The 25,057-nt window shown below is 38.8% G+C and overlaps 1 protein-coding gene and 1 non-coding gene across 2 annotated transcripts in view; both read left to right on the top strand.

The window, feature by feature from the left end:
• Nucleotides 1-1,246: 1,246 nt before the first annotated feature.
• LOC123629759 (ankyrin repeat domain-containing protein 26-like) overlaps nucleotides 1,247-25,057 on the top strand; it is a 37,479-nt gene continuing 13,668 nt past the window's right edge. Inside the window, exons 1-9 of the mRNA XM_045539163.1 lie at nucleotides 1,247-1,503; nucleotides 4,971-5,085; nucleotides 5,248-5,421; nucleotides 9,332-9,438; nucleotides 10,775-10,909; nucleotides 13,467-13,537; nucleotides 18,294-18,324; nucleotides 20,181-20,273; nucleotides 21,091-21,139. Coding sequence (XP_045395119.1) covers nucleotides 1,253-1,503; nucleotides 4,971-5,085; nucleotides 5,248-5,421; nucleotides 9,332-9,438; nucleotides 10,775-10,909; nucleotides 13,467-13,537; nucleotides 18,294-18,324; nucleotides 20,181-20,273; nucleotides 21,091-21,139 — 1,026 coding nt within the window. The 5' untranslated portion in view covers nucleotides 1,247-1,252. The remainder of the gene's footprint in view (nucleotides 1,504-4,970; nucleotides 5,086-5,247; nucleotides 5,422-9,331; nucleotides 9,439-10,774; nucleotides 10,910-13,466; nucleotides 13,538-18,293; nucleotides 18,325-20,180; nucleotides 20,274-21,090; nucleotides 21,140-25,057) is intronic.
• LOC123629774 lies at nucleotides 12,212-12,318 on the top strand. The gene has a single exon (XR_006732235.1). It is a non-coding gene; the product is annotated as a U6 spliceosomal RNA (small nuclear RNA).

The following is a 25,057-nucleotide window of genomic DNA, read 5'->3' as shown; positions in this document are numbered from 1 at the left end:
AGTTCTAACAAGGTCAGACAGTAGTTTCTTGGACTCATTCTTTGTCCTTGAAGATAATAATGTCACCATTTCCTTTAGTATAGGGAGGGTGTCTTTATAGGAATTTTACGTTTTACTTTTAAAACAAGTATGAATGGCAAGAATATTTCTTAAAAACTGCTGATTTTCAAGAGGGTTTCTGTTTTTGATAAGCAGTCTGCCAGAATAGTTAAAGCTTTTGTAAAAAGAAGAGTTTAGCTAAGGGAACGATTAAGAGGAGGAATTGTAAAAGGGGAAGAAGAAAGTCTCAGAAATAAGAGCACAAGCCTGGTTTGAGATATTTTGTGGCCAGGCAATCTTTGGGTCTTGATTGATTTTTTTTTCAGCTTCAAGGTATCAATGAGATGTGCGTATCTTATTTAGAGTCTACAATTTTATAGCCATGGTCAGCAGAGAGAGACCAAAAGGCCACAGGAGTCTACCCCTGTCAGTTCCCTGTGACACTTCCTATATGACAAACACCAGGTCAGGGACTTTAACCAGACCCAGGCCCAAATGCCAACACCCAACAATGGGAAAGCTGTCTATTGTTCCAAATCTTGGAGGATCATATTTTATTCTACCTCTCCACTGACAGCCTCTTTTCCCACCACTCATACTGAAAAGCAATTGTCTGCACCAGCTTTAGGTATTCAAAACAGAAACACATTTTCTGATAGAAAGATTTGGAAAAATAGCTTTATTTAGAATCTGTAATTTTATAGCCATGGTCAGCAGAGAGTTCAGCTGGCTGTAAACCCATAGGCCCAGGGGTGCCACCCTCAGCGAGCCCGAGGCAGCCCCGGGGTGAGCTCCGCCAGGCCACGTAGGGGCCCGAGTTGCAGCCACACATGCAGGCCACGCGGCAACAGGGACAGAACAGCCCCGAGTGGCTCGTTCTGGAGTGTGTCACCAAGGGGGGGAGGGGGAGGGGTGGGCGGTTTCCCGCTGGCAGTTGTGCGCATGCACAGTAACGGCTCATTCTCATGCGCATGTGAGCAGTTGCTTTAAGGGTTCTGGCGGTGCCTGTGGTCGCTTGGCTGTGCTTGGCGCTGCCTGGCCATTTACAGCTGTCAGAAGTTGGAGACCGGGATTTCCCTTGCTGGAGGTCGTGGTCATATCGGGTTGTCTTCACTGCACTGGACTCCCGAGGCGGGGAATAGGCAGGGGTGGGCTGGGGTGGGGTGAGGGGTGAGAGTGGGCTGAGGTTCCCCCGAAGCTGGCAGCCGCCACCATGAGGAAGATCTTCTGCTTCGGGGCAGACAAGGGCGGGCCGCCCTCCGGCCCCTCCAGCCACTGTGGCCAGACCAGGGTGGGCCTGGAAGGCGAGGCTGGTGACAGCGCCTTCCTGCAGCCACGGTACCACATCCGGAAGAAGGATCTCGGCCAAATCCACCAAGCTGCCAGCGCTGGTGACATCGCGAAAGTGGAGCAGATCCTTTCGCTGAAGAAAAAGGTCTTGGATGCCAGAGATAGAAAGAAGAGGTAATGGGCGCGGCCATCCCGGGTTGGGGGCCAGGCAGGTGCGGGGGAGACGCCCTTCCCAGACTGGCAGTAGCCCAGGGTCCTGCCGGCGAGGGCGCCCGGCTGTCCTGCCTGCGGGCTCCGCAGCACCTGGGATATGGCACCTGGGAGGGGTCCGGCGCCAAGGCCAGCTTCATGGGCAGCAGCACAAAAACAGGACTTCAGCTGCTTCCCCATCCACTCATGATTCCCCTTCTAGGACAGCTTCTTGCCAGTTTTAGCTACTTAACTAGCACAAGTATACTGGGTGTTTGATTGTTAATGTACACATTTTAAATCATTATCTTATATACCTTATAGAAAGGTACATAGTGAGAGGAATAATAAGTATACTATAAATAATTCTGTGTTAAAACATCTTAGCAAGAAGTTCAATATCCATTTCATGTCACTGTACACCTATGAAAATGTGTTCTTTACTCAGGGAACTTAGAAGGAAAATTTGAAGTGGGTATATGGTACCATAGTCTTCAATAGGAAGACTCATTTTTCTGAGAATATGAGCTCTTTCTATTTTATCAGTTTTACATGAGCTAAATAAAAGTTATAAGGTTTCCAAATTTTTTAGTTAACACATGCTGTCTCGCTTTTACTATTGTGATGACATGAAGAAAAATTTTGTAATGGAGTAAGACTTGCTCTTCTAGGTATCCAAATGTGCTATGAATTTCCACAGATTAATCATTTATTAGCAGTTGAAGAGATAGATAAATGAATGGAACAGAATAGAAAATCTAGAAACACCCAAATGTATGAAAGAATTTAAAACTTGATGATGGTGACAAATCAAACATGATAAAAACTGACGTCTAATTTAAAATTGGGCAAAGTCCTTTTTTTGCAGATCTACAAGTGACCTACAAACATAAGAAAAAATATTAAGTGTCCCTGCTAAGAGAAGGATTTTAAGTTAAAAGAGAAATTAGATAATGTTAAGCTATCCACAAAGTTTGTCAGAATGAAGACATTAAATACTAATATTAAACATGGAAAATACTTATACTGGTGCTTACAGTTTATGTTGTTGATTTCTTTTCAAATAGACAACTTGGTGGTAACTACATACAAATGAGACTGACACGCTCCCTACTGCACTAAGGAGGCAACTGGAACTACACATTTAAAAATTGTGTATGCCCTTTACCCATCAGTTCCATTATACTAAAATATCCTCAAGAAATAGAGATCATACAATTTGTTTTTCTAAGCACTTAAAATAATAAGGTTTTAAGAGGAATGCATATGATGGATTTACAAATCAATTAGATTGTGTCCATAGATGGAATAATATGTCACCATAGAAGGTGGCATAGATACATATGTGTGCTGACATGTAAAGAGTATTTAGGTATATCAAGTAAGAATAAAAGTCAATTTGATTATTATACATATACACAAACACACTGTGGTGTTGTGTTAGCTTAAAATATGTACACAATATGATAAAATTTGTTATTTCTGGGCAATTAGGGTGTACGATTTGAAAGTTCTAGTAAAAGTTTGTCATTAAGGATATAATCCCTGGGAAGAGCCGTAATATGAATCTTGCACAGATAGAAGTAATTTCTTAATTTCTATGAATTAATTTTAAAATTATTTTGTGGATTGGAATATTCCACCAACTTTTATCCCTTCAGAAGTAAAGGGAATCTTTTCATCTGTGCTTGAAGATTTTATTACATACACAGTTTTTTAATGTGCATCTGTTTTGTTATATAATTTATTGCTTACATGCAAAAATTTTAGATTATTCATTATAATTTAGGTGTATCATTATGAAAATGAAAAATAGGAAATATAAATGTTACTATTACAAAGGTATAACTTTATAGGGGTCTTCTTTCAAAATATTTAACTCTTGTACTCTGTTTTCTCAATGCATTTATTCATCAAACATACTATGAAGACCTGTTATGTAACAGATGTATTCTACTAACTTTCAGGACACATCCATCCTTAAAACTATTTACCTGACCAGCCTGAGAAATTTGAGAAATTTAAAATTGGAGGATTAGGACTTAATTTCAGTTAAAGTCATTGCTCACTCCTTTCAAACAAAAGCATTTCTGAAGGTAGACAATTGTAAAAGATGACTTTAACTGCCCTTTTAAAATTTGTAACAGTATTAATTATTAACAGTAAACGTTCAAAATATCTGATTCTCACACAGTGTATAAATCTATATATTGAACAAATGAGGCATACCTATTCATTCGAATCCTGAGTTTCTTTTGGTCTGAAGTATTTGAAAATCAAAGTAAGAATTATTTGGTTTTAAAAATTTTGTTATTTCAACCTTCTTTTTCCATAGTACTTTTAAGAACTGAAACTTACATAAATGCCAGTGATATAACTAGAACTTCCATAGACCTATTGTATATGCCCTATTTCCCTTAATGTAACGCAGCATTGATTTTGTGATGTCCCGTTATTTTGCTTATCAATGAGATAATTTTTCTGTGCTGCCCATTGTAGTTGAAATAAATCATGAATAAAAGGTGCTGTTCCAGTATCAGTGATGTTAAAATGTGAGAAAATGAGCACCCTAGCATCACTGAAATACAATGTTATCTCTAGTCTTTAAATAAACCACAAAGTAGGTATAATTGCATTATTTTGCTTAATTAAAATGTTATCTTTGTTAAGCAGTAGTAATAATTACATTATGTAACAGTCATTGAGCTGTTATTTGCATTAGGAACTGTTCCACATACTTAGTACAGATTCTCATTTGAGCATCACAGTGATGTCCTATGAGATAGCTACTGTTTTTTTTCCCCTATTTTATTGAAGATGAAATTGAGGCACAGAAGGGCTAAGTGATAGATAATAAGTTTTTTTTTTTTTTTTGAGACAGAGTCTCACTCTGTTGCCCAGGCTACAGTGCCATGGCATCAGCCTAGCTCACAGCAACCTCAAACTCCTGGGCTCAAGCAATCCTGCCTCAGCCTCCTAAGTAGCTGGAATTACAGGCATGTGCCACCATGCCTGGCTAATTTTTTCTATATATTTTTAGTTGTCCAGGTAATTTCTTTCTATTTTTAGTAGAGACAGGGTCTCGCTCTTGCTCAAGCTGGTCTCAAACTCCTGAGCTCAAATGATCCACCTGCCTTGGCCTCCCAGAGTGCTAGGATTACAAGCATGAGCCACTGCACCTGGTCAATAGCTAATAATTGATAGAGCTTAAAGTAGGATGCAAATCCAAGTTGAACTGACGCCAAAAGCCAATCTCTTTCTAATAGGCTGCTCTTTTATTAATCTAGTGAGGAATAGCAGCTAATAAATATTGTACTTTTTTCACAAGAAAATTAAATATTTGCTTTAAAGGTAGAAGAAAACATGCTGTTTAATATTTATAATTACATGAATCTTTGTATATTTTAAGATAGTGCACTACAATTTCCTAAAAATCTCTCTCACTTTCATAGGACTGCTCTCCATTTGGCCTGTGCCAATGGCCATCCAGAAGTAGTTACTGTCCTGGTGGACAGAAAATGCAAGCTCAATGTCCCCGACAGTGAAAAAAGGACAGCTCTGATTAAGGTATATAGCAGCCACCTTTTGCAGCATGAGATGGATTTCATTTCAATATACACAATAAAAATAAATTTGTTTCATTTAAATGTAACTAGTCGGTGGGATCTTTGGAATGTTTCTTTTGAACTGTTAGAATTTATGATCTATTTCTTGATCTGATACTGATAGGCGGTACAATGCCTGGAAGAGGAGTGTGCCACCATCCTGTTAGAACACGGTGCCGATCCGAATCACAGTGACGTGTATGGCAACACAGCTCTTCACTATGCTGTCTATGGCGACACCCCATCGATCGCAGCAAAGCTCCTTTCACATGGCGCAAATAAAGAAGCCATAAACAAGGTAGAGATCAATGAACTGTATTTGAAAAATATCAAACGTTGACATATGTAACTATCAATTTTCCATATTTGGAAGCTCAAACGTTCCGTGAATGAAAATATTTTGAAATACCTTAATTGTTTTAAAATTTTACTTAAAATGTTTATACATTTAAAGAAGCATTAGAAGATGCAGTTTTCTTTTATACATTCATGGTTAATATTTGTGAAAACCCTGCATTTGTTAAAGGAAAACTTGTTAACTTTTTTTCCAAACAAGTGTTGTGTTTTTTTTGTTTGTTTGTTTTTTCTATTTAGTATAAAACAAGCCAGGGGAGCCAAATTTGCCCTGGAAATACGCTTTATCTTATAATTGAAAACTAAAGCATTATATAATAAATGGAATTCTTGCTGCTGCTGACAAGTTCCTTAGAAATGCAATTTATATCAAAGTGACTAATCTCTAATTGGCAAGTCGTAAGAGAAAGAAATGGAAAGGGAAAAAGAGAACAGTCAGAAATATGCTGGCCATTTGGAAATTAGGTAATTTGGGGAAATACAATGAAGAGTTTTTTGTGTGTTTACTTGTCTGTTTGTTCTTGGTTTATATGTTTAGACAAAGTGCTCTTCAGTTTTACGGAAAGTAATTCTTAGTTTGGGAAAGAGTGTTAGGGAGTTGTAAACTTGCCCAGAAATCAGTGTTAGGAGGACTCTGAGGAAAGCAGATTGGCAGTGAATAGGTGGTGAGGATGTGGGAAAGAGTTGAGAAGAGGGAAGAATATCCTGCTCTTGCCCAAACAGCCACTTATCCTCCTCTTGCAGAAACAGCCACTTCGACAAGACTCTACTAGAATTTCTTGTTGGGAAGGTGGAAGGTACAAAACTTCTAAATAGCAAAATCAAGTTGCATTTTGAGTTTCTTAGTCCCTGTTCTAACCCTGTGCAGCAAGACTAAATGGAGTTTTCAGCAAATGACTCCATCTCTCACTATTTCCTGTTTTGGGCCAGATCTCCAAGTGATAAAGGGCCTTGGCCATGTGAGAGAGACAGGACACTGAAGTGACTGCCTGCTCTGCTAGTGCTCAGCTAGAGCTGTGTCACAGTGACCGGGGAACATTTTTTAACAATCTAGAAGTCTAGGCTCAGCCCTGCAGATTTTAATTTAGTAAATCTAAGAAGGCCTGGATATGTATATTGAAACAGATTTCCTCAAAGCTGGGTGCAGAAGCGTGTGCTTGTTGTCCCAGCTACCCTGGAGGGTTGAGGCAGGAGGATCACTTGAGCCCAGGAGTCTGAGTCCACCTGTGCAACATAGTCAGACCCTCTCTCTAGCCAATAAAAATACTTTTCTTGAGATTCTGATGCATTCCTACTTAACAACCACTGAATAAATAAATATAATATAGAAATTCCCATGTTTCAAAAACATAAGAAATCTCCAGAAGAATTGGAGTTTGATAGATGCTACTTCCTTCAAATCTCTCCTTTCTAATAATATTAGCCTGACTTTATCTGCCTCTCTCTAGCTCTGTGGTTGAGCAGTTCCAAAGAATATTATTGGCAACATCTATCAGCTTATGGAATAACACCCGTTTCCTGCTATTTAGCAATCATTCACTGCCAGTCAGAGGGTCTTTAGAAATCTGCTTATGGACAGTCTTTCAATAAGTAGTAACGGGCCCTTTTGGGATTTCACATTTCTTTGTTATCATTCAGGGGATTAGTTCAACAAATGTTTACTACAAGCAAGGCGTTCTCAATTAGCACAGTAGCAAATCTTGAATCTTTTATTCAGGTACAGCTGTATTATGGACTATCTCAGTATGTCTGTTAAGTTCATACAGCTTTGACGTAATGAGGATGGCAGTTTTAAACACTTAAAAGCATGAAGTTTCCAAGAACATAGAGAGGAATTCTTTTAATAATTTAGTTTTAGCAGTCCTATGAACTAGTTAACAATTTGGGTAACAATCTGGGAAAAATAAACACAAGTAGATAGTAAACGAATAGATGTTTGAAAAATTCTTGTTGTGGGTATTATAAATCTTAATAGCAATTTTTATTCCATATTGGGGCTTGATATTTTGGCAAAACCTATGACACTAAAGAAAACAAAGATTTCACATGCAAGTACTTGCTTTATACATGACTATTTGGAAACATCATTAGTGAATTTTAGAACATGAGACTATAGTCAAAATGCAGCCCATAAGTAGGTTTACTTTGCCTCGATAAATTGAGTTTGCATGTAAAATTTGGGAGACATGCAGGAACCTGGGTTTCAGGCTTCCCTAAAGAGTCAAGCCTATTGTCCCTTGAGCTCATATGTTTGCTGTGCTGTGCAGAATCTTCCCCCTTTATACAAGGTGTATGTTCTCCAGTTTGCTGCTGTGCCTATCTAGGTATTTCACAGGCTCAGGACATCTACTTGCCTACCTAAGCACTTGAGAGGACAAAGCTTGTTTTTTAGTATTTTTTGAAATAATTTCAAGGTTTTCAAGACAGTTTATACTTGTTTAGAATGTATGTCATCTATATTATAATATACATTTATCCATTAGTAATATGTTTGGATTTTAGAATATAGAAATTTTTTTAAAAAATCAATTTTTTATTATATATACCATAAAAAATCATCTTCGTATTGGAATACCTATAAGCTTTTTAGGTTACCCATGGTGAGAACACTGAATCCTAACCACTAGACCACCAGGGAACTTTACCCATGGTTATAGTTGGCTAGGCTGTGTGTAATGAAGACAGCATTATATCTTTCTCCTCAGCATAAACTCTATAAAATGCAAATGATTTAGTGGCTTCCATTGTGCTAGCAATAATCCATATAGATCAGTATTAGAACTCTAATTGATAAGCCATTATATTTTTATTTCTGATTTATATTTTGCATGAAGTAAAAACCAACTGGAGTATCAATTAAAATAGAAATCAGAATACAAGTGGATTAAAATAAAGCAGATAGGCATTAGCATCTCAGGATCATCAGGATAATTGAGGAAAAAAATCATAGTGAGCCTTCTAATAACTAAGATAAAAATCTGTCACCTTGTCACAGGAGAAACAACATGGACCATGAAATAATGAGTTGAAATTCATTTGAAACCTCTCTCTTTTATTCAGAGCCCATTTCCTTAGTGACCCTTTGGAGAAGGAGTACCTGACATTGGTACCCTGGGGTCCTACGCTACTGTTAGAAGAGAATCACAGGAGTTTGTATCACCTGGAGGAAACCTCCACATTCACTGGAAAGTTCTTAAAACTGTATCTCTAAAGATTTAATTCTTCACATGTTGTTTACCAAAAAAACTAAATAATAATAATACTTGTCAAATAGAGATCAGGCAAAGCTTGAGAGATTTCTTTAATACTGGACATATGATGCACAGTTTTGCAGTACTTCTCTAGCCTGGATGGTCATGGAATCTTCCTTTTGGGATACAGTGTTTAACTTATGGTATCTAAATACTCTTTGGAATATCATGTAAAAAACGTTGCTGTAGGTACAATAATTGATATTAATTCAATAAAAATGCTTGAAGCATTTACTACTACATCTTAGGGTTTGGGAATATGGAGATAAAAGATACAGCCCCTGCCCCCAAGAAGCTCTTGGTTTAGATGGAAAACAATAAATTAAGTACAGCATATCATGGTAAATGTTGTGATAGAAACAAAGATTCTTAGAACCCAGAAACGTTTGAAATGAGTTTTGGAGATGGCAGGAGTTAGCCTGGAGAGGCAGAGGAGGGGAGTTTCTAAGGGAAGGAGCAGAACAGATGGGTGAGTGGATGAAACTACCTTTCATTTACTTTCTGTATGATACATTTAAGTTCATAGGCTCTTACATCAAATGTTCAGTTCAGTTGAGAAATATGAAATTTTTTGAATGATAAATTGATTTTTCTGTATTACAGGATCACCTCACTCCACTTCTACTTGCTGTAAGTGGAACTAAAGAGGAAATGGTAGAATTTTTGATACAGAAGAATGCAGATATAAATGCAGTAGATAAAATGAACAGGTATAGTATTTAGTGCTTTTTTTAAAAAAATGTGAATGTTATTTTAGGGTAGTAAGAGTCACTCAAGTCAGAATTATTAAATGAATGAGAAGATTAACATAATTGTTGAGAGGATAGAGTGACAAATATCAACACAAATCATCAGTTAGGTAGAAAAGCAATTATTTGGACTGGGGAACCTAAAGAACAATATGCAGTAGGATTCATCATCTCTTATGATACTGACTGATATTTGTTATTTGTAATCTGATGTTTTTGATCATGTCATCTTATATCACCTAAAGAGGTTTCATATTAGTTTTACTGAAGTGTGGACTTTAACTTTTAGATCACTTTATGACTCAATATGGAACTTCTTAATCCTTTTATAGTATTTTTTTAACTTCTTCTTATAGAATTTCCTTCAAAAATGGTATATGAAACATAAATAGAAGTTGAAAATCATTTTTTCTTTGGGACGACTCTTTTGCCTTAAGTGCTTTCTTTGAAAAATATTGATGTTAGGTGATCTGTAAAGGATTATTAATTGCTATAACTAGATACTGTGGGTTCATCAGTTGTTTTCCTTTTTCATTTCTAATGTATTTTGATGTTTTCTTTTTAATTGTTATGAAAATGAGAGAAAGACCACTTTAAGTGGATAAAATTTTTCTTTAATGAAGATAAGTCATAAGTGGATGATAAAGGGAAGAGACAGCTTTTCATTCACATAAAACCGGGTTTAAATTCTCGCTTTCCCACTTGCTAGGCGTGTGACCTTGGGAAGACCACTTCCCACCAAATGTGTATTCTAATATGAGAAGGAGAATAACACTATGCCCTTCCAGGGTGGTTGTGTACAAGTAAGATTATGTATAGAACATTGAATTCAGTCCCCAGCACGTGCTCATCAACATCATTAACTGAAACTACTATGGTTACTATTTTCACCATTACTACTAATGTTATTGTTTAAGCCTGCAGATAGCTCTTACTTAACTGACCCCTAGTTGACTCTGAATCACAGTCCATTATGTCAAAATAGGGAAGACATGGAGCATACTTCATGCAATGCTTTGCTTACTTTAGATAAGTGATCTCAGCAGAGAATGACCAACTTCTACTATGTCATACCTTAATGACACAAGAAGCTACGTTTTTGTCCCTTCCTTTTAACCTAGGTGGTAATTTACAAAGAGGCACGCTTGAGCACCCAGGATGCTTGTGTCAGTTAGTACATATAAAAGGTTAATTCTATACTGATAGGCAAAATATTCAGCTGGCAATCTATATCAAATTAGCATTTTAAATAACTATTAAAGTTCCCAAGGGTGAGGTTATCTCTTTGTTATTTTAGAACGGCCCTCATGCTTGCTGAACATCATAACTCACCAAGTATACTACACCTTCTTGAGGAAGGTATGGATGTTTTTTCTGAAGATATCTCTGGAAGGACTGTGAAGGATTATGGCACTACTAGTGGTTTTAATACGTAAGTATTTACATTAAAAGACCAGTGAACACTAAATCAAGGTGTAAAATATTTTCAAATTTTATATCTTATACATCAGGTGAGATTTCATAGTGTGTTTCAGGTAGTGTTGGAATGGCAGTGAATTAGTCGAATTCATCAGCCAGAAATCAAACAAAAGGCTAAACGAGTTAGAAGTAGTAATGGGTACAGAATTCATCATCTCAAGACTTTCAAGAAACCTTTATCATTAGGGATGGTATCAGCATCATCCATTTCATTTGAAGAATAACTCGTGCATGAGATAATATGCCACATGTTTGATCCTTCTAATTAGTTATTTGGGTCTTGAAATGTCTACTTAACAGAAAATGTTGTAGTGTCTTCTGGGGGCTATTTCCTATAGCCTCCTCCTTGAACTTTTCAGGAAATGGAATGGTTCTCTAAATGCAAAGAAGACAGTTGTTTTTACAAGTCTGAGAGAGGGGAATGAAAGGACACTTCAATCATTCTGTTGTTTCATTTATTCTGTTATTCCATTTGACACTGGTCTTGCTGTCTGGAAATGATTGACCTTTGCAGATTCAGATCCCTCAGTCTTCATATGGTGATCCATATTTAGACTTCAAGGCTACATACACATTTTTTGAGTTCGTGCACATATGCTCAACCATTGTTCCTAAATCACCAGTACCCTGCTCTGGCAGCTGGGCCTCCTAGCTACAGCCACAAACATAGTGAGCAAAAGGGCCCTCCCTCCACACTCCAAACCTTATGTGGAGCCCTCATCTCAGCCTAGACTTAGCCTAGGTCTTTATGGTAAGTTATCCTTTGATGCCCCTGATTGTCTTCCCTCTAGCAAATAGTTGAGATTGTTCTAAACTGTCAGAGAGTTTCAAATATCATTGTAGGAAGATATTAGAACTTCCTTTTTTCTTTGCTACAAATTTGTATGCCAAGGCTCCTTTTGCCTCTGTTTAGTGCCTTTTTTTAAGTATTGGAAAGTCACATTTCATCCTTCTGCAGAGTAATGGTCACCAACTTGTAGCTGGTCTCTCAAGTGATCTGTTTTCCATAACAATGAAAATCTCCCAAGCTACTTGGACCTGTACCTGAGGTTTCTTAAATTCTTTCAAATTCTATCTCTTAGGGAAACCATTCATCAGAATTCTCTGAGCTAAAAGTAGGTTAATTGTTTGGCTCTTCTGTTGATACAATACATACATACATACATACATACATACATACATACATACAGGAGGTTGATTGGATTTAACAGGGCCAAACCTCATCCCTGACTCATCAGTGTCCATATAGGGCTTTGAGCTTGCTTCATCAGCACATACATGAAAATTGAAAGAATATAGAGAAGATTACCATGGTCCGTGCCCAAGGATGACATGAAAATTTATGAAGCATTCCATATTCTGTGCAGTCCTGTGAACATCATTTGACTGTTTGCTGACTAGCTCAGAGGAAACAGTGTATGTCAAAGCAAAACAGGTGTGACTCAATATTAAGATTGTGAGTTTCACTAACAAGAAAATTGTGTAAAGTGATGTATGAAATGACAGTGGAGTTGAGTGTTGAGCAACATGTATAATGTCATATGCAAATATGTTGTCGGTACTGATCTCAGACATGAGAAAATATGAACCAGCATCTCCTTCATTGAACTTAGTAAAAATAAAAGTAAGGTTTTGCCTTCCCCATCACTTGGAGGGAACATGGAGATTAAGCATCTTGCTAACGAAGATCTGCTGGTTCAGAGTTTGAGTAGGCAGAGAAGGAATAGTAGCAGTCCAAGGCAGGTCTTGACATTTATTGATTATTCTGCCTTTGGTGTGATTGATTAGCTCAGTAATGGGGGGAGAGTTATGTTATCTAATTTAATGAGATAATATATTAATAAATTTGTCACAAATTATGAAATAACTGAGATACCCTGAATTACAAGCCACAAAGAATAGGAAAACTAATAATCAAAATTAGGACTTAATAACATTTTCTTGAAACTTCAACATTTCATTCAATATTGCAGCCTAGGGAAAAATGCAGAATGGGTTGTATTTGGGATTCTAAAATAATTTCAGCAATTAAATTAAAGAACAAAGTAATCCATTACTTGACTATTTCTTCAAGCATTGTAAAAATGTTATAGTATTAATATTAAATATTTATAAAAATGTCTATTAAGAGTGACACAAGGAAGAAAAATCGTCATGTTTTGAAGACATTGAGCCTAAGACAAGCAACTTTTCCATGAACAAATAGCTGTTGGTCATAGCACCTAAGACTTCTTTTAAGTTCAGGACACTTTTTGTTATGTCAAGCGTACTCTAGTTCGTTGACTGAACTATGCTGCTCACACTTCATGAGGACTTCACCTTAGTTTTGTATTCTTGAAATCAAAGCGTAATAAGTTTGCAGCGCTTACACATTTGAAGTGTGTGGGCTAATTAAAGTTCTGATATTAGCCCTGATTTTGTTGAAATACTCTGAGAATTTCATATATTTGGTAAATGTTTTCATATCAGCATTAAAATAGTAATATTACTTATTACATTTTTATACATAGCATTCACCACCAAATTTCAGAATATAAAGAAGAAAAGATACCTGACGATCTTTCTGAAAACAACAATCCAGGTAAGACTTCTGATAGTGAATTGCTCTTGGTCGTTCTACCATGGATAAAAAAATAAAGAGTAAGGAAGTTTTGAGCACAAAAGGGGCAGTTAAAAAGTCAATGTGTAAATTGTGTGCATATTTTAAAAATTTGTTTCTTAGTAATCTAGAATTTAGAATTATGTAAGAAGTTAATTGTAGGGAGTTTATAATCACAAACAGTATTGTCTAAAAAAAGTCTTCATTTAATTATGGTCCTTAAAATGCTCTATGATATTTTTGTATAAATAATAAAATAGGTTTTAAAGTTAGTATGTTATATGTTTCCTCTGTGGTGACATTATAATCAATTGGATTTCTTATTAAAATGAGTTATTTATATTTTATAATAAATGTTTCTGTCTAGGAAATGAATATTAATTAGAGTTGATCTGAACATTGCAGGGGTTACGGGCACCAATTCCCTGTGTGGTGAAAAATTTGCGTATAACTTCTGGGTCCCCCAAAACTTTACTAACAGCCTACTGTTGAGCAGAAGCCCTACTGTTAACTTAAGCAGTCAGTTAAAACGTTTTGTATATGTATCATATACTGTATTCTTACAATAAAGAAAACTAGAGAAAATAAACCATTATTAAGAAAATCATAAGGAAGAAAAACTATTTACTTTCATAAAGTGGAGGTGGATCATCAGAAAGGTGTTCATTCTCATCGTCTTCACACAAAGTAGGCTGAGGAGGAGGAATAGAAGTTGGTGTTGTTGCTTCTGTGTGGCAGAGGCAGAAGAAAATATGCATATGAGTTGAATATGCATATGAGTTGACCCCTATAGTTCAAATCCTTGTTGTTCAGTGATCAAGGGTATTACATAGTGTTTCCTGTCACTAAGGAAGTAATTATCTTTAATACTGGCAATTCAAAAATAGCTTTCTGGTATGAACAAATAGCAATAAGAACTGTAAAAAGTAGCCAGTGTGCAGTAGTGTCAGAAGAAGATTCATTTTTAAAGATACTGAGTACAAAAGTCAGATATTACTTGTTGAGAAGCACAAATTATCTTACATATTTTTATTCTAACGTGGTCTCATTATTATCGACCTCATCCCAAATAAATTGAAACTGCATGAGATATATTTACTTTGTTAAAACAAGATATATATTCTTCTATCTGCCAGATAGCTATCATGATAACAGTAATTTTATTAGAATAGGATACCCTGTTACCATTAGGCAAAAGATTACCATAGTCAGTATTCCAACAGACTTGCTTTGGGCTCAACAAATTGTAATAAAAGTACACAAACATTTCACAATAGCAAAAATGGTACTATTCTCCCTAGGTGTGACAACTTAAGCACCTGCTAATCTGAAGCGTACGAGACACCTTTAATTTAGTACGTCTTTATGAAAGAGCCTTTATAAGTTAGGTTTTGCAAGTTGCAGTAGACAATGATAGATGTAGTTTCAGTCCTTAGGGTTCTCATAATAAAATAGAGCTGTCCTAGGAAGTAATGTCTGTGGTTTTTCAACAGAATTGTCAAAAATCATTTTCATTCATTTATTTTCTTGACCAGTTGACAAATAACGCTCAAGAGTCTTTTAGGCAATAAGCATTTTTGTTATGTTACCAAATATAAATGTCTAAGAAATACACTCAGAAGCTTTATATTTTTATTGTCATTTTTATTATTTATTACTTTATTCAGTGCTTACTATGTGTCTGATGCCCTCTGTGAGCTCATAACTACCATTTCTAATGTACTTACCATGTTACATATGTGCCAGACAGTTTAAGTCCACGGCAAGGAATTCATGCTTTAAAAAATTGGGTAACATGTCAGGTAAGCATGCCAGGTAGAGCGACAGAAGAATGATGCTTGGCAGAAGGAACAGCTGACAAGATTGCATGTTTGGCAGAAGGATCAGCAAGTGCAAAATCTGAGATGCATGAGTGAACTTTGCAGGGTGTGTGAGCAGTTCAGTTTTCCTTATGCAAAAAGCATAAAATTGTAATGCTTGGGAATGAGATGAACACTTAGCTAAGACAAGATTGTGGAAGACTTTTTAATGCTTCCACACTAAAAAGTAGAAATGGAGAGATCTTATTTTTTTGGCCATGGGAAATTTCTCAGGTTGAATGCATTTGGCTGCAAATAATGGATGACCTAAGGAACAGAGGCTGAAACAATAGGAACCAAGTTGTTTTGGTGGTTCAGTAATGCCACCAGGATCCACTTTGTTGTCCCTCTTTCAAGGGTGCTCTTGGCACTGTTGTGCTTATGGCTCCTTTCCTGGTTGGCTCATTAGCACCAGTTCCAAACACAATGTTCTTACAAGATAGTATCTAAAGGTGGGAAGGGCTGCTTTTCTTCATATGTTTTTTGTAACTCGGGAGAAAAGTGGGAAGGATGCAGTGGTCTCCCTGTAACATTTTATCAGGTGGGTCACACCATATGCTCATTTTTAAATCAGTCACTGGGAAACAGATGTAATTACTGTGATTAGCTTAGAATAATTATTTCTCTTTTTGGAGCCAGGGAGGGGTATTAAGATGATAAATATTGAAATAGAATTGTGTTTCTCCAGCAAGAGACAAGAAGGAATGGCTACTGGGTAGGGAGCCATTAAAGTTTGTTGTAGTGATTCATTGAAGAATATTGAGCAGGGGAGTCTTAAGGTGGGATTTCAGTTTTAGGGCATTTTGTATATGGTCTAAATCAGGCATGGGCAAGCTTTGTCTCTAAAGGATCTAGTATTAAATATTTAAGGCTGTGTTATCGCTTTCACAACTACTCAACCCTGCCATTGTAGTGTGAAAGCAGTCATAGAAAATATGTAAGCAGATGGGCATGACTGTGCTCCAGTAACATTTTGTTTTACAAACCATATGGCATATGCATAGAGAAGAGCAGCAGTTCACCAAGGAAGATGAACACTTTTCTATAAATGTTGAATTTAATGGATATTCATATAGAGTCTTTTTAGTGTTTTCCAGACTCCCAGAAGGAAAGCCGCTCTTCAGAGTAAGTCACATTGTTTATATGAAGAGTTTTTAGGCACAGTGTGCCGCTCTTTTCACTTAGGGAATGGTGGGAATCCTCTCAAAGCCAATGTCCTGGATCCCAGCCATGAGCCAGCCTTGCAAGCAGGCCTTTCTAAGGATGGCAGTCTCATCCTTGCTGTATAAAATCTGTTCTGCACAGCAGTTACACCGCAACTTAATTTTTAGTGGTTTTAAAATTTTATTTAATAGCAGATAATATAATGATATAGCATAACATGGTAGTTGTTTTAGTTGCATGATCCATATTAAGTTGCAATGCTGTTTACTTTTTTTTTTTTTTTACTGTTAATGAATGTTTAACAGATATTTGTGCATAAGTTACTATGGCAATGCAGGCACTTAAAACAGGGGATGTGATATTATGAAATATATATGTGGTCTTTGATTTGGTTTCCTGGCATACAACTCCTAAAATTTTTGTACTCTCCAAAGTGATTATCTTTTTGTGTGTGAAGGATTGACTGATGGCTGGCAGCCACCAGGTAGCTGCAGGATGGAGGCTGGTCATCACAGACCAAGGCATGATTAGGGGGCTGGGACTTCCACCCTACCTCCAACCTCCAGGGAGGAGAGTGGGGCTGAAGATAATGTGATCTTCAATGGCCCATGATTTAATTTGTCGTATCTCTGTAATGAAGCTTTCATAAATAGCCAAGGAGTGAGTTCAGAGAGCTTCCAGATAGCTGAATATGTGGAAGCTGTTCTAGGGTGGTGCCCCAGGAGGGTATGGAATTGCTCTACCCCTTCCCCCATACCTTATCATATGCATCTCTTCACCCATATCTTTTGCAACATGTTTGCCTGAGTTCTGTGAGCCATTCTGACAAATTAGTGGAACCCAAAGAGGGTATTACAGGAACCTGGATTGAATCTGATCATTCAGAAGTTCTGGAGGCCCACATTTGCTACTGGTGTGGGAAAAAGCCAGCCTTGGGAACTGAGCCCCAACCTGTGGGATCTGAAGATAGTGATGGAACTGGATTGGAGGACTCTCAACAGGCGTCTCCAGCAGAATGAATTGCTTGATTGTTCATGGGGAGCCCCTGAACCACCACCACATTTGGTCAAAGAAGTCCTTTGTGTTGATAAATGCTGTTGCGGTGTGAGAACATACAGCAGCAAGGGGGACTGCTGTATACTCTGTGATTACATCTCCCAGTCTGTTAGTCCAGAAATCATGCTGTTTAAGTTTGACACTGTCTTCTTACAATACTGACTCTGCTAGTGAGACCATTTTCTGTCACTGTGGTAGGTTTCAGTTGGGATTATGATGATTGTACACAGCGGTTCACCTGTAGGTATCAAATTTTGAAAAATTCCAGTCTCCCTTGCATTTGATAAATCAAAGGAGGGGAGGCAACTGTTACTAATGTATTGATTGCCTACCAATAGTATCAATAATATTAATACTAGTATAGTCCTCAGGTATGACCCCAAAAGAATCCTTTGTAACAAAGCATGAGTCTTTTTCTTATTTTGGTCCAAAATCTAAAACATATACAAAAGTGTGCATTAATTATTTATGTTTTGTGAAGGTGGAGCCTTGCTGTGTCACTCAGGCTGGTCTTATTTCCGAACCCTTCAAAGGATCCTCTTGCCCCAGCCTCTCGAGTAGCTGAACTTATAGGCACATAACACCATGCTCTTGTATGCTTTTAATATTCTATATTTGTCTGTTGTTGATTTAAAAATACTTTGCTTTTTTTTTAATAGTGGATGGAATTTCTGAAGACTCTACAATCAGGTAGGATTTTGCAGATTTAAAAAAATTGTATGATAACTAAGGGAATGCAGAGAAAATAACCTAACTTTTCAGTGTTCTATTCTGGGCTGCAGACCACATTATGTGCTTAACATTTCATATCTTCTATAGTCATCACAACTGCTTCTCAAAGAATCCATGCTATTACTTTTTACTGATTAAGTAACTGTGGTTCCAAGAAGTTAATTAATTGCTCCATGATCCCATAGTTTGATTATCAGCCTGACTGGCTCCCAAATGTGTTTGCTTGTCCTTTAGCATAGATCAAGAGAAACCTGTGCAGTATTGCATCAAGGTACAGGTACAAATTAGATCAATTTAGAAAGTCAGATTTAGTTATATATTAATTCTCATCAAGAGTTCTTCTTAGAAATCTGGTTATTCCAAGAGCATGTCCTGATGTATTTGAGAATGACAGTGGTCCTTCCTTTTAACATCAAAGGTTTTAGGGCGGATCTCACTTCACTGTGGTTGTAGGACGATAGGTTTTACATAAGCAAGACCAGGCAAGTCCTAGAGAGGAATTGTTTTACTTTAAGTGAAGTGAAGGTTATCTACATATATGCTATGTTATGTTAATTATTTATCAGCTATTTAGAAGTTCTTTCTAATTGGTTTTTCTACTTAATGACTTACCAGTTTAGTTTTCCCATTAGGCTGGTATCCTTGCCTAATCCCATGAACGTGTTTTTTTTTTTTTTTTCCTAGAATCTTTTTTTCTCCCATGATTTTCTATAATTTTGTCTTAATATTTTTTTACTTTCTACTTTGCATTTCTTGGTTTTTTATTGTTTTTTTTTCCTGTTAAATATTCCCTACTTTTCTAAACAGAGAATGCAAAGCACATAGAAATTCATGATTTTAAGGAATCTTAGGGACTAATAAAAATGTCCTCTGGTACTTTAATCTGTGTTTAACATCCTGGTCAAGTAGTTGTTTAGATAGCATACCTGAAACTTTTTACTTTGGTAAATAACAAAGGATTGAAACCCAAGATATTTAAGTGATTTATTTGGATATAGTCAGAGGCAGAAATGAGATTTGAACTCATGTTTCTTCATTCAAGCCCAGTACTGTTCCTTTTTCATCATCTTGTAGGTGAGTGTTTTAATAATAGAAATGGAGAGTAGATCTAGGGAACCCAATGGAAGAGAATAAGAATGAAATTAGCTGCTGAACCCAGTGGCAGTGGATAAGAGTGGAATTAGCATTGGAAGGCCAATTTTGAAGAAGAACAATGCTGGGTTGGAGAGAAATACAGGTTTAAGAAAACAGATCAGAATATTGGGGCTTCTGACAAGTGTGATAAAGAGAAATCATATGAATGAATGAGAAAGGATGTTGGGATTTATCTAGAAAGGCACATTAAAATAGAGGGTTTGAGGGAGTTCTGAACAGGTTGCTGTGTTTTTGTTTGTTTAATTGGAGGAACTGGCAAACTTGAAATTTCTGTCAAAAGATGTTAAAAGAATTTGAGCCACTGGGAAGAGTCTCTGTAGCAGATAGGAAGGTGGTATCATCTACTTCCACTCCAACCTACACAGGGGTGGCTTACAGCCCCTTGAGTACTAGGGGGCTAGCGGTTGCTGAATTACATAGGTCTGTGGCCCATGGCACGTGTCCCTTCACCTCTGTCCTTTTTCCCAGTTCACTGATGTCTTTCCCATGTACATGTAGAGTAGAGACGGGGTAAGATTTGCCGGGAAATCAGTCATGGAGCTGGGGTAGCTGGTAATGTTCCTATCCTGGGAGAGGATGACTGAGACTCGTTTAGCCTGCTTATCAGGATGAGGGAAATAGAGGATTTCTGCTCTTGGTCATTTGAGCCTATTTTTCAGGAACCTGTGCTGTATTAGACTGAAGATTAAAAGTTTGAAGACTGCCATGGAGTCCTCCAGAAGAAGGACCTGGAATCAGGAGCCCATAAGAAGGTACTTAGATAGTACTTTGGGAAATAGAAGTATGACTACCAGGATTCTCCTTTTCCAGTAGTCTCTCTCCTTGAGTATCTGAGTGTCTATGAAGGTTTTTAAAGGCTTGCTAGTTTATATAGACCTGAATAAGGAATGACCTGTATGGGCAAAATAATCGGGTAATATAATTTTTAATTTTGTACTTTTTCTTGGAAGAATATCCCCAATAACAACATATAATTTTTTTTTACTTTTGTACATTTGTCTTTCAAACATTTCAGATGTTTCCTGGAACTCCCTGTATGGTTTTAGAGTAAAGGGGAGATATAGGGCCTTCTTAGGTGCTTTTCTTCCTGAAGAAGCAAGCCTCCCGATTTTCTGAGTTACACAGATTAGTCTTTGAAACAGAGACATGTAATGGAGAAGGGACAGCATATTTTTCTACCTTGTTTCAGGTTATCAGGTTTCTTCCAGTTCAGGTAAGAAGAGTCATGTCAGTCACTAAGTTAACAGACAATTTGTGAAGACATATTATACTCGGGATTTGCTAATATATTGGCGGTCGATATCTCTTATGAAGCTAAAAGTAAGTCTTCATTGACTACTTCATAGACTGTGAGAGGTGGAGACAGAAGTAAGTAACTAGAATATTTCTTAAAACAGAGACCAAATTTTACTAATAATTATATCAAGAAACATCATTTAATATCTAGATAGCTGACCTTTCATGTTGTTTTATTTTTTCTGGGTGAGTGCACCTAGATAGAACCCTGTAGATGTTTTTATTTTAAGGCGATAACCTCATTTATTTTTGTTGTATATTTTTTCTCTAAAGGATGTCCACCTACCCGACTATTGATGATTTAAGCAGTGTCGATACCAAGGTAAAGTGGTTTCTTGTGAAATTAATTTTACTACTCTGAATCTCCTTTTGTATAGTATATTCTCTTAAAATTTAGCAGTGGTTTACATATGACTTTATAATAGAAAATTGGTCAGAGAAAACCATTCTACATAAGTTTGATGAAACCCTTGTGTTACCTCTGACCTGTTATCTTCCTCTTCACCTCTTCCCAATGGAGTGTAGGGAGTTCGGTCCCCCAGATTAATTTTCAAGCTTGTGGACTGTACTTGTGGGTACGAATCCACTGCTCCTTACTAGCTTGAGATGGAAGGAACTGTGTTTAGCTATGGGGTTGTTCCTGCTGTCATTGCTTTTAGTTTGTGTGGAGGAGCCAGTTACTGAGGTAATCCTTTGTGCCCATGGTAGGCTCTGGTCCACCAGGTGGGGTATACGAATGCCTTAAGCTTTGGGAGGGGCCGTTAGCTTCCAGGTGTTGCTTGGACCCTGCTCCCTCCTTAAGTAGGGGGAGGAGCAAGATGGATCACAGCTGGGGTGCAATAGCCTGGTTGTGTGGGCTTCCATGGGGCTCAGAGTTTGCTTATCTGGCCATTAGGGGGAGCCACTGATACAGAGTTGAGAGTTGTCTCTGGAAGATTAGAGGGCTGCTCCTGATGGCAGGTGCCTACTCATGTGATTGCTGAGGCCTCTGGCCAGATTTTCCATTCTTATCTACAAACCTGGTCACTTTTCCCTCTGATCGGTCCGCTTTTGTTTCCTCTCCACCCAAGGTGGGCTCTCAAGCTTCCCCACAGTTTGTGTATCTGGCCTGTTGGCATGTGTCTCTGCACATCACTGATAGATAGGGGGATCTCCAATTGTACACTGCTTTTGTGCCACTAGACCCCAACGCAAGGTGGGTGGGCCTCTCTACCCCCCAAAGTCACCACTAAAGTGATGCTCCCACTGGGAGAATAATGGCAGCTAAAGGAAATTTTGGTTCAAGCTTAACTCTCTATTAAAGTGAGTGGGGATAGGGATGGTTGCTCTGATTCAGCCTGTGGCACTCAAGGCATTTGGTTTCCATAGGAACCAGTACTTATGCAAATTGCATCCCAATGGCACAGCCAACTCCAATATGGCACTTCTCAGTGGGGAAGGGGGCATGGGGCTCACCCATAGAACCCTGCTCTCTTGTGCTCCTCCACACCCTCCCAATGGGCATGGGTTCTCACTTGCCACCTGAACTTAGAACTGGATCTCTCCCCCATGGCCCCTGCCCTTCTGTCTGCACAATTAGCAGCTGAACACACCAAGCACCTGTAGGCAGCAAGATCACAAACTGAGGGCTGTGGGTGGAAAAGTGCCCCTGGCACTGAAGCATGTTACTGAGCACAGAGAACTCCAGGGCTGCTATGGTTTGGGGAAGGGGCTGTGGACTTCCTGCACCACTCTGAAGTTTGGAGTGGCACCTGTCTGTCTGCCTCTCTGAGCCCTGGTGGCAGCTCTGCTGACCCAGGCAGGCTGAGCTTGGAATGGGGTCTGGGAGTGCGCTTCTCTGGCTCAAGGCAGGCTCAGCTGGGAGTGTGTTGTTGTGTGGAACCAAGTCACTCAGTACAAGGTGCTTTGGTGGTTACTATGGTGTGGGTGCAGCCTCATGGCTAGGAGTTGCTTGAGCCAAAATTACTTCCTGTGATGCCAGGAGTCGGGGAGTGCAGAGGAGATGGCATCTGCATGCAGAGATGCCAACTCCCTTGTCTCTTCTGGCACTCCCCTATTGGATGAGAACCCTGCATCTCGTTGCTGCCCTGAGGCCTCTGGGTGGGGGAGGGGAAAAGAAAACCCTTACCATTTCCCTGGGCTCCAGGACATGCCAATAACTCCCTTCTACCTTCCTCTCTCAGTAACTCAGTTCTTCTTGGTGGTGTTCCTGGACTCCAGTGGTATCTATCCCCGAAGTCTACTTCCAAGCGGTAATCACTCTCTGCTCTCAGTCCAATCCTCAACTGTTCTGCTGGGATGGTCCAGCAAGCTTTTTCTCTAGTCAGCTACTTTGGCTTTCTCCCCAAGGACTCCTATGACTCTTATGTTAGGCCTTTTACAGAATCCCATATTTCTTGTAGGCTTTGCTTGTTCCTCTTGCTTATCTGCTCCATCTCTTGACTGACTTGTTCAATTAAAAAGTGTTGTCTTCAAGTACTGAGAATCTTTCCTCTGCCTGATCTAACCTATTCTTAAGGTCTTCCACTGTGTTTTGTAATTCCTTGAATGATTTTTTCATTTCCAGAAATTGTGTTTGATTTTTTTCTTTAATATTTCAGTCTCTTTGGTGTTTTTTTTATTCATTTTTTGCATTGTTTTGGTCCTTTCTTTGTGTTGGGTTTCCTTGTTATCTTGTATTTCGTTGAGCTTCCTTATAATCCACGTTCAAAATTCTTTATGTGTCATTTCAATATTCTGGTTTTGGTTGTTACCCATTGCCAGAGATGTGGTGTCCCCTTTTGGGGGTGTCCTTTTGCTTTGATTCTTCATATTTCTGGAGTTCTGTCTCATATTCCTTCTCATCTGGAGCAGATATTGCTTCTTACTTTTGGATTTTCTTTTGTTTAGAGAATGACATGCCCAGTTTATTCTCTGAACCAGTAGGTGGTGCTTGGAGGTGAGCATCAATTACAGCCCATATGATGAGTCAGTAAATGCAGTAAAAAGATGTACAAATTGACTTCACTGTTAGTAGGTGGTGCTTGCCAGAAGGAACAAGCTGCAATGCTTTTTGGGGGGGTCATGTGACCAGGTCTAGTCCCTCAAGAAAAGCACTCTCATGCCCCCAGTGGTTGGATGAACCCTGGGACTTCCAAGTGTGCCCTTACTTTCCACCACAGCAGTTGTGGGTGGGGGAGTGAGGGTGGGCATGTTTGGCTTGGGTGGTGAACTTGCCATCAAGATGAAAAATGCTATTAACAAGGGTTGAAGATCTGCTCCCTACCTCTGGACAAAGCTGCCAGGGAGGGGCTCAAGTGGCCCCATTCAACCAGAAAGTCTGTGTGAGGAGGCAGGGCTATCTGAGTCCCTCAATCTGGCAGTCTAGAGCATGCCTCACTCCTTTCCACCCTCCTTTATTACATGGTTTCTCCCAGGCCTCTGCCATTAGGCCCTCAAACCAGCCAAGGTCCCCTACAACTGTTGTGCAAGCCAGGATGTTCCCTTCCCAGGATCCTGGCCTCAGCTGGAAGTGTGGTCCTCCCATGTAAGAAGGGGTGCCCTTAGAGCACACTACATCTAGGACCCCCACTGCACTCTCCTCTTTGTCCCTGCAGGCACCCACATTTCATGACACTTATTCACAAATATTTCTTCTGTGCCTCCGGGCAATACGATTGAGACCTGGGCATACATGATCTGGTGTGTGGGCCCATCCCTGGGATCCAGTTCTTGACTATACCAGGGATGTGGATGCTGTTCCCAAGTCATCCATGGGGTACCGAAGCTGATTCTCTGTCCCCCCACCTTTGGTAGTTCCATGCTTTACTGGAGTTGCTGGGGAAATATCACCAGGGATGGCTAGCAGACAGGGAGCTCATGGTCTGTGTTACCCCTCTCTCCACTGCAGGACCAATAAGGAAAAGTGTGAACCCTGTTTCCTATAGAGGCCTCCATGTGGTCGCCCATTTGTTTCTCTTGGCAGCGATGGGTTGGGGAGGGAAAGGAGAGAAGAAGAGTTTGGCTGGAGGAAAATCCACTCTGGTCATCTCCAGCCCTCTCTCCAGGAGGCAGTCTGTCCAGAATGATGGGGTATCAGATTCATGCAGATCACCTGGGACCCACAGGGCCCCTGTGGCTCCTGTAGTCTGGGACAAAGTTGAGCAATGTCTATGTGAGAGTGAGTAATATGGAACCTGAGGGGTTGAAGCCCCCTAGGGAGGACAAAGGTGTCTGGTGGTAGACAAGAAATATGACACCT

This window comes from Lemur catta, unplaced genomic scaffold (genome assembly GCF_020740605.2).
Source record: "Lemur catta isolate mLemCat1 unplaced genomic scaffold, mLemCat1.pri scaffold_41_ctg1, whole genome shotgun sequence".
Taxonomy (NCBI): domain Eukaryota; kingdom Metazoa; phylum Chordata; class Mammalia; order Primates; family Lemuridae; genus Lemur; species Lemur catta.
The sequence above is the reverse complement of the archived record's forward strand: the minus strand, read 5'-3'. Positions and strand labels throughout refer to the sequence as shown.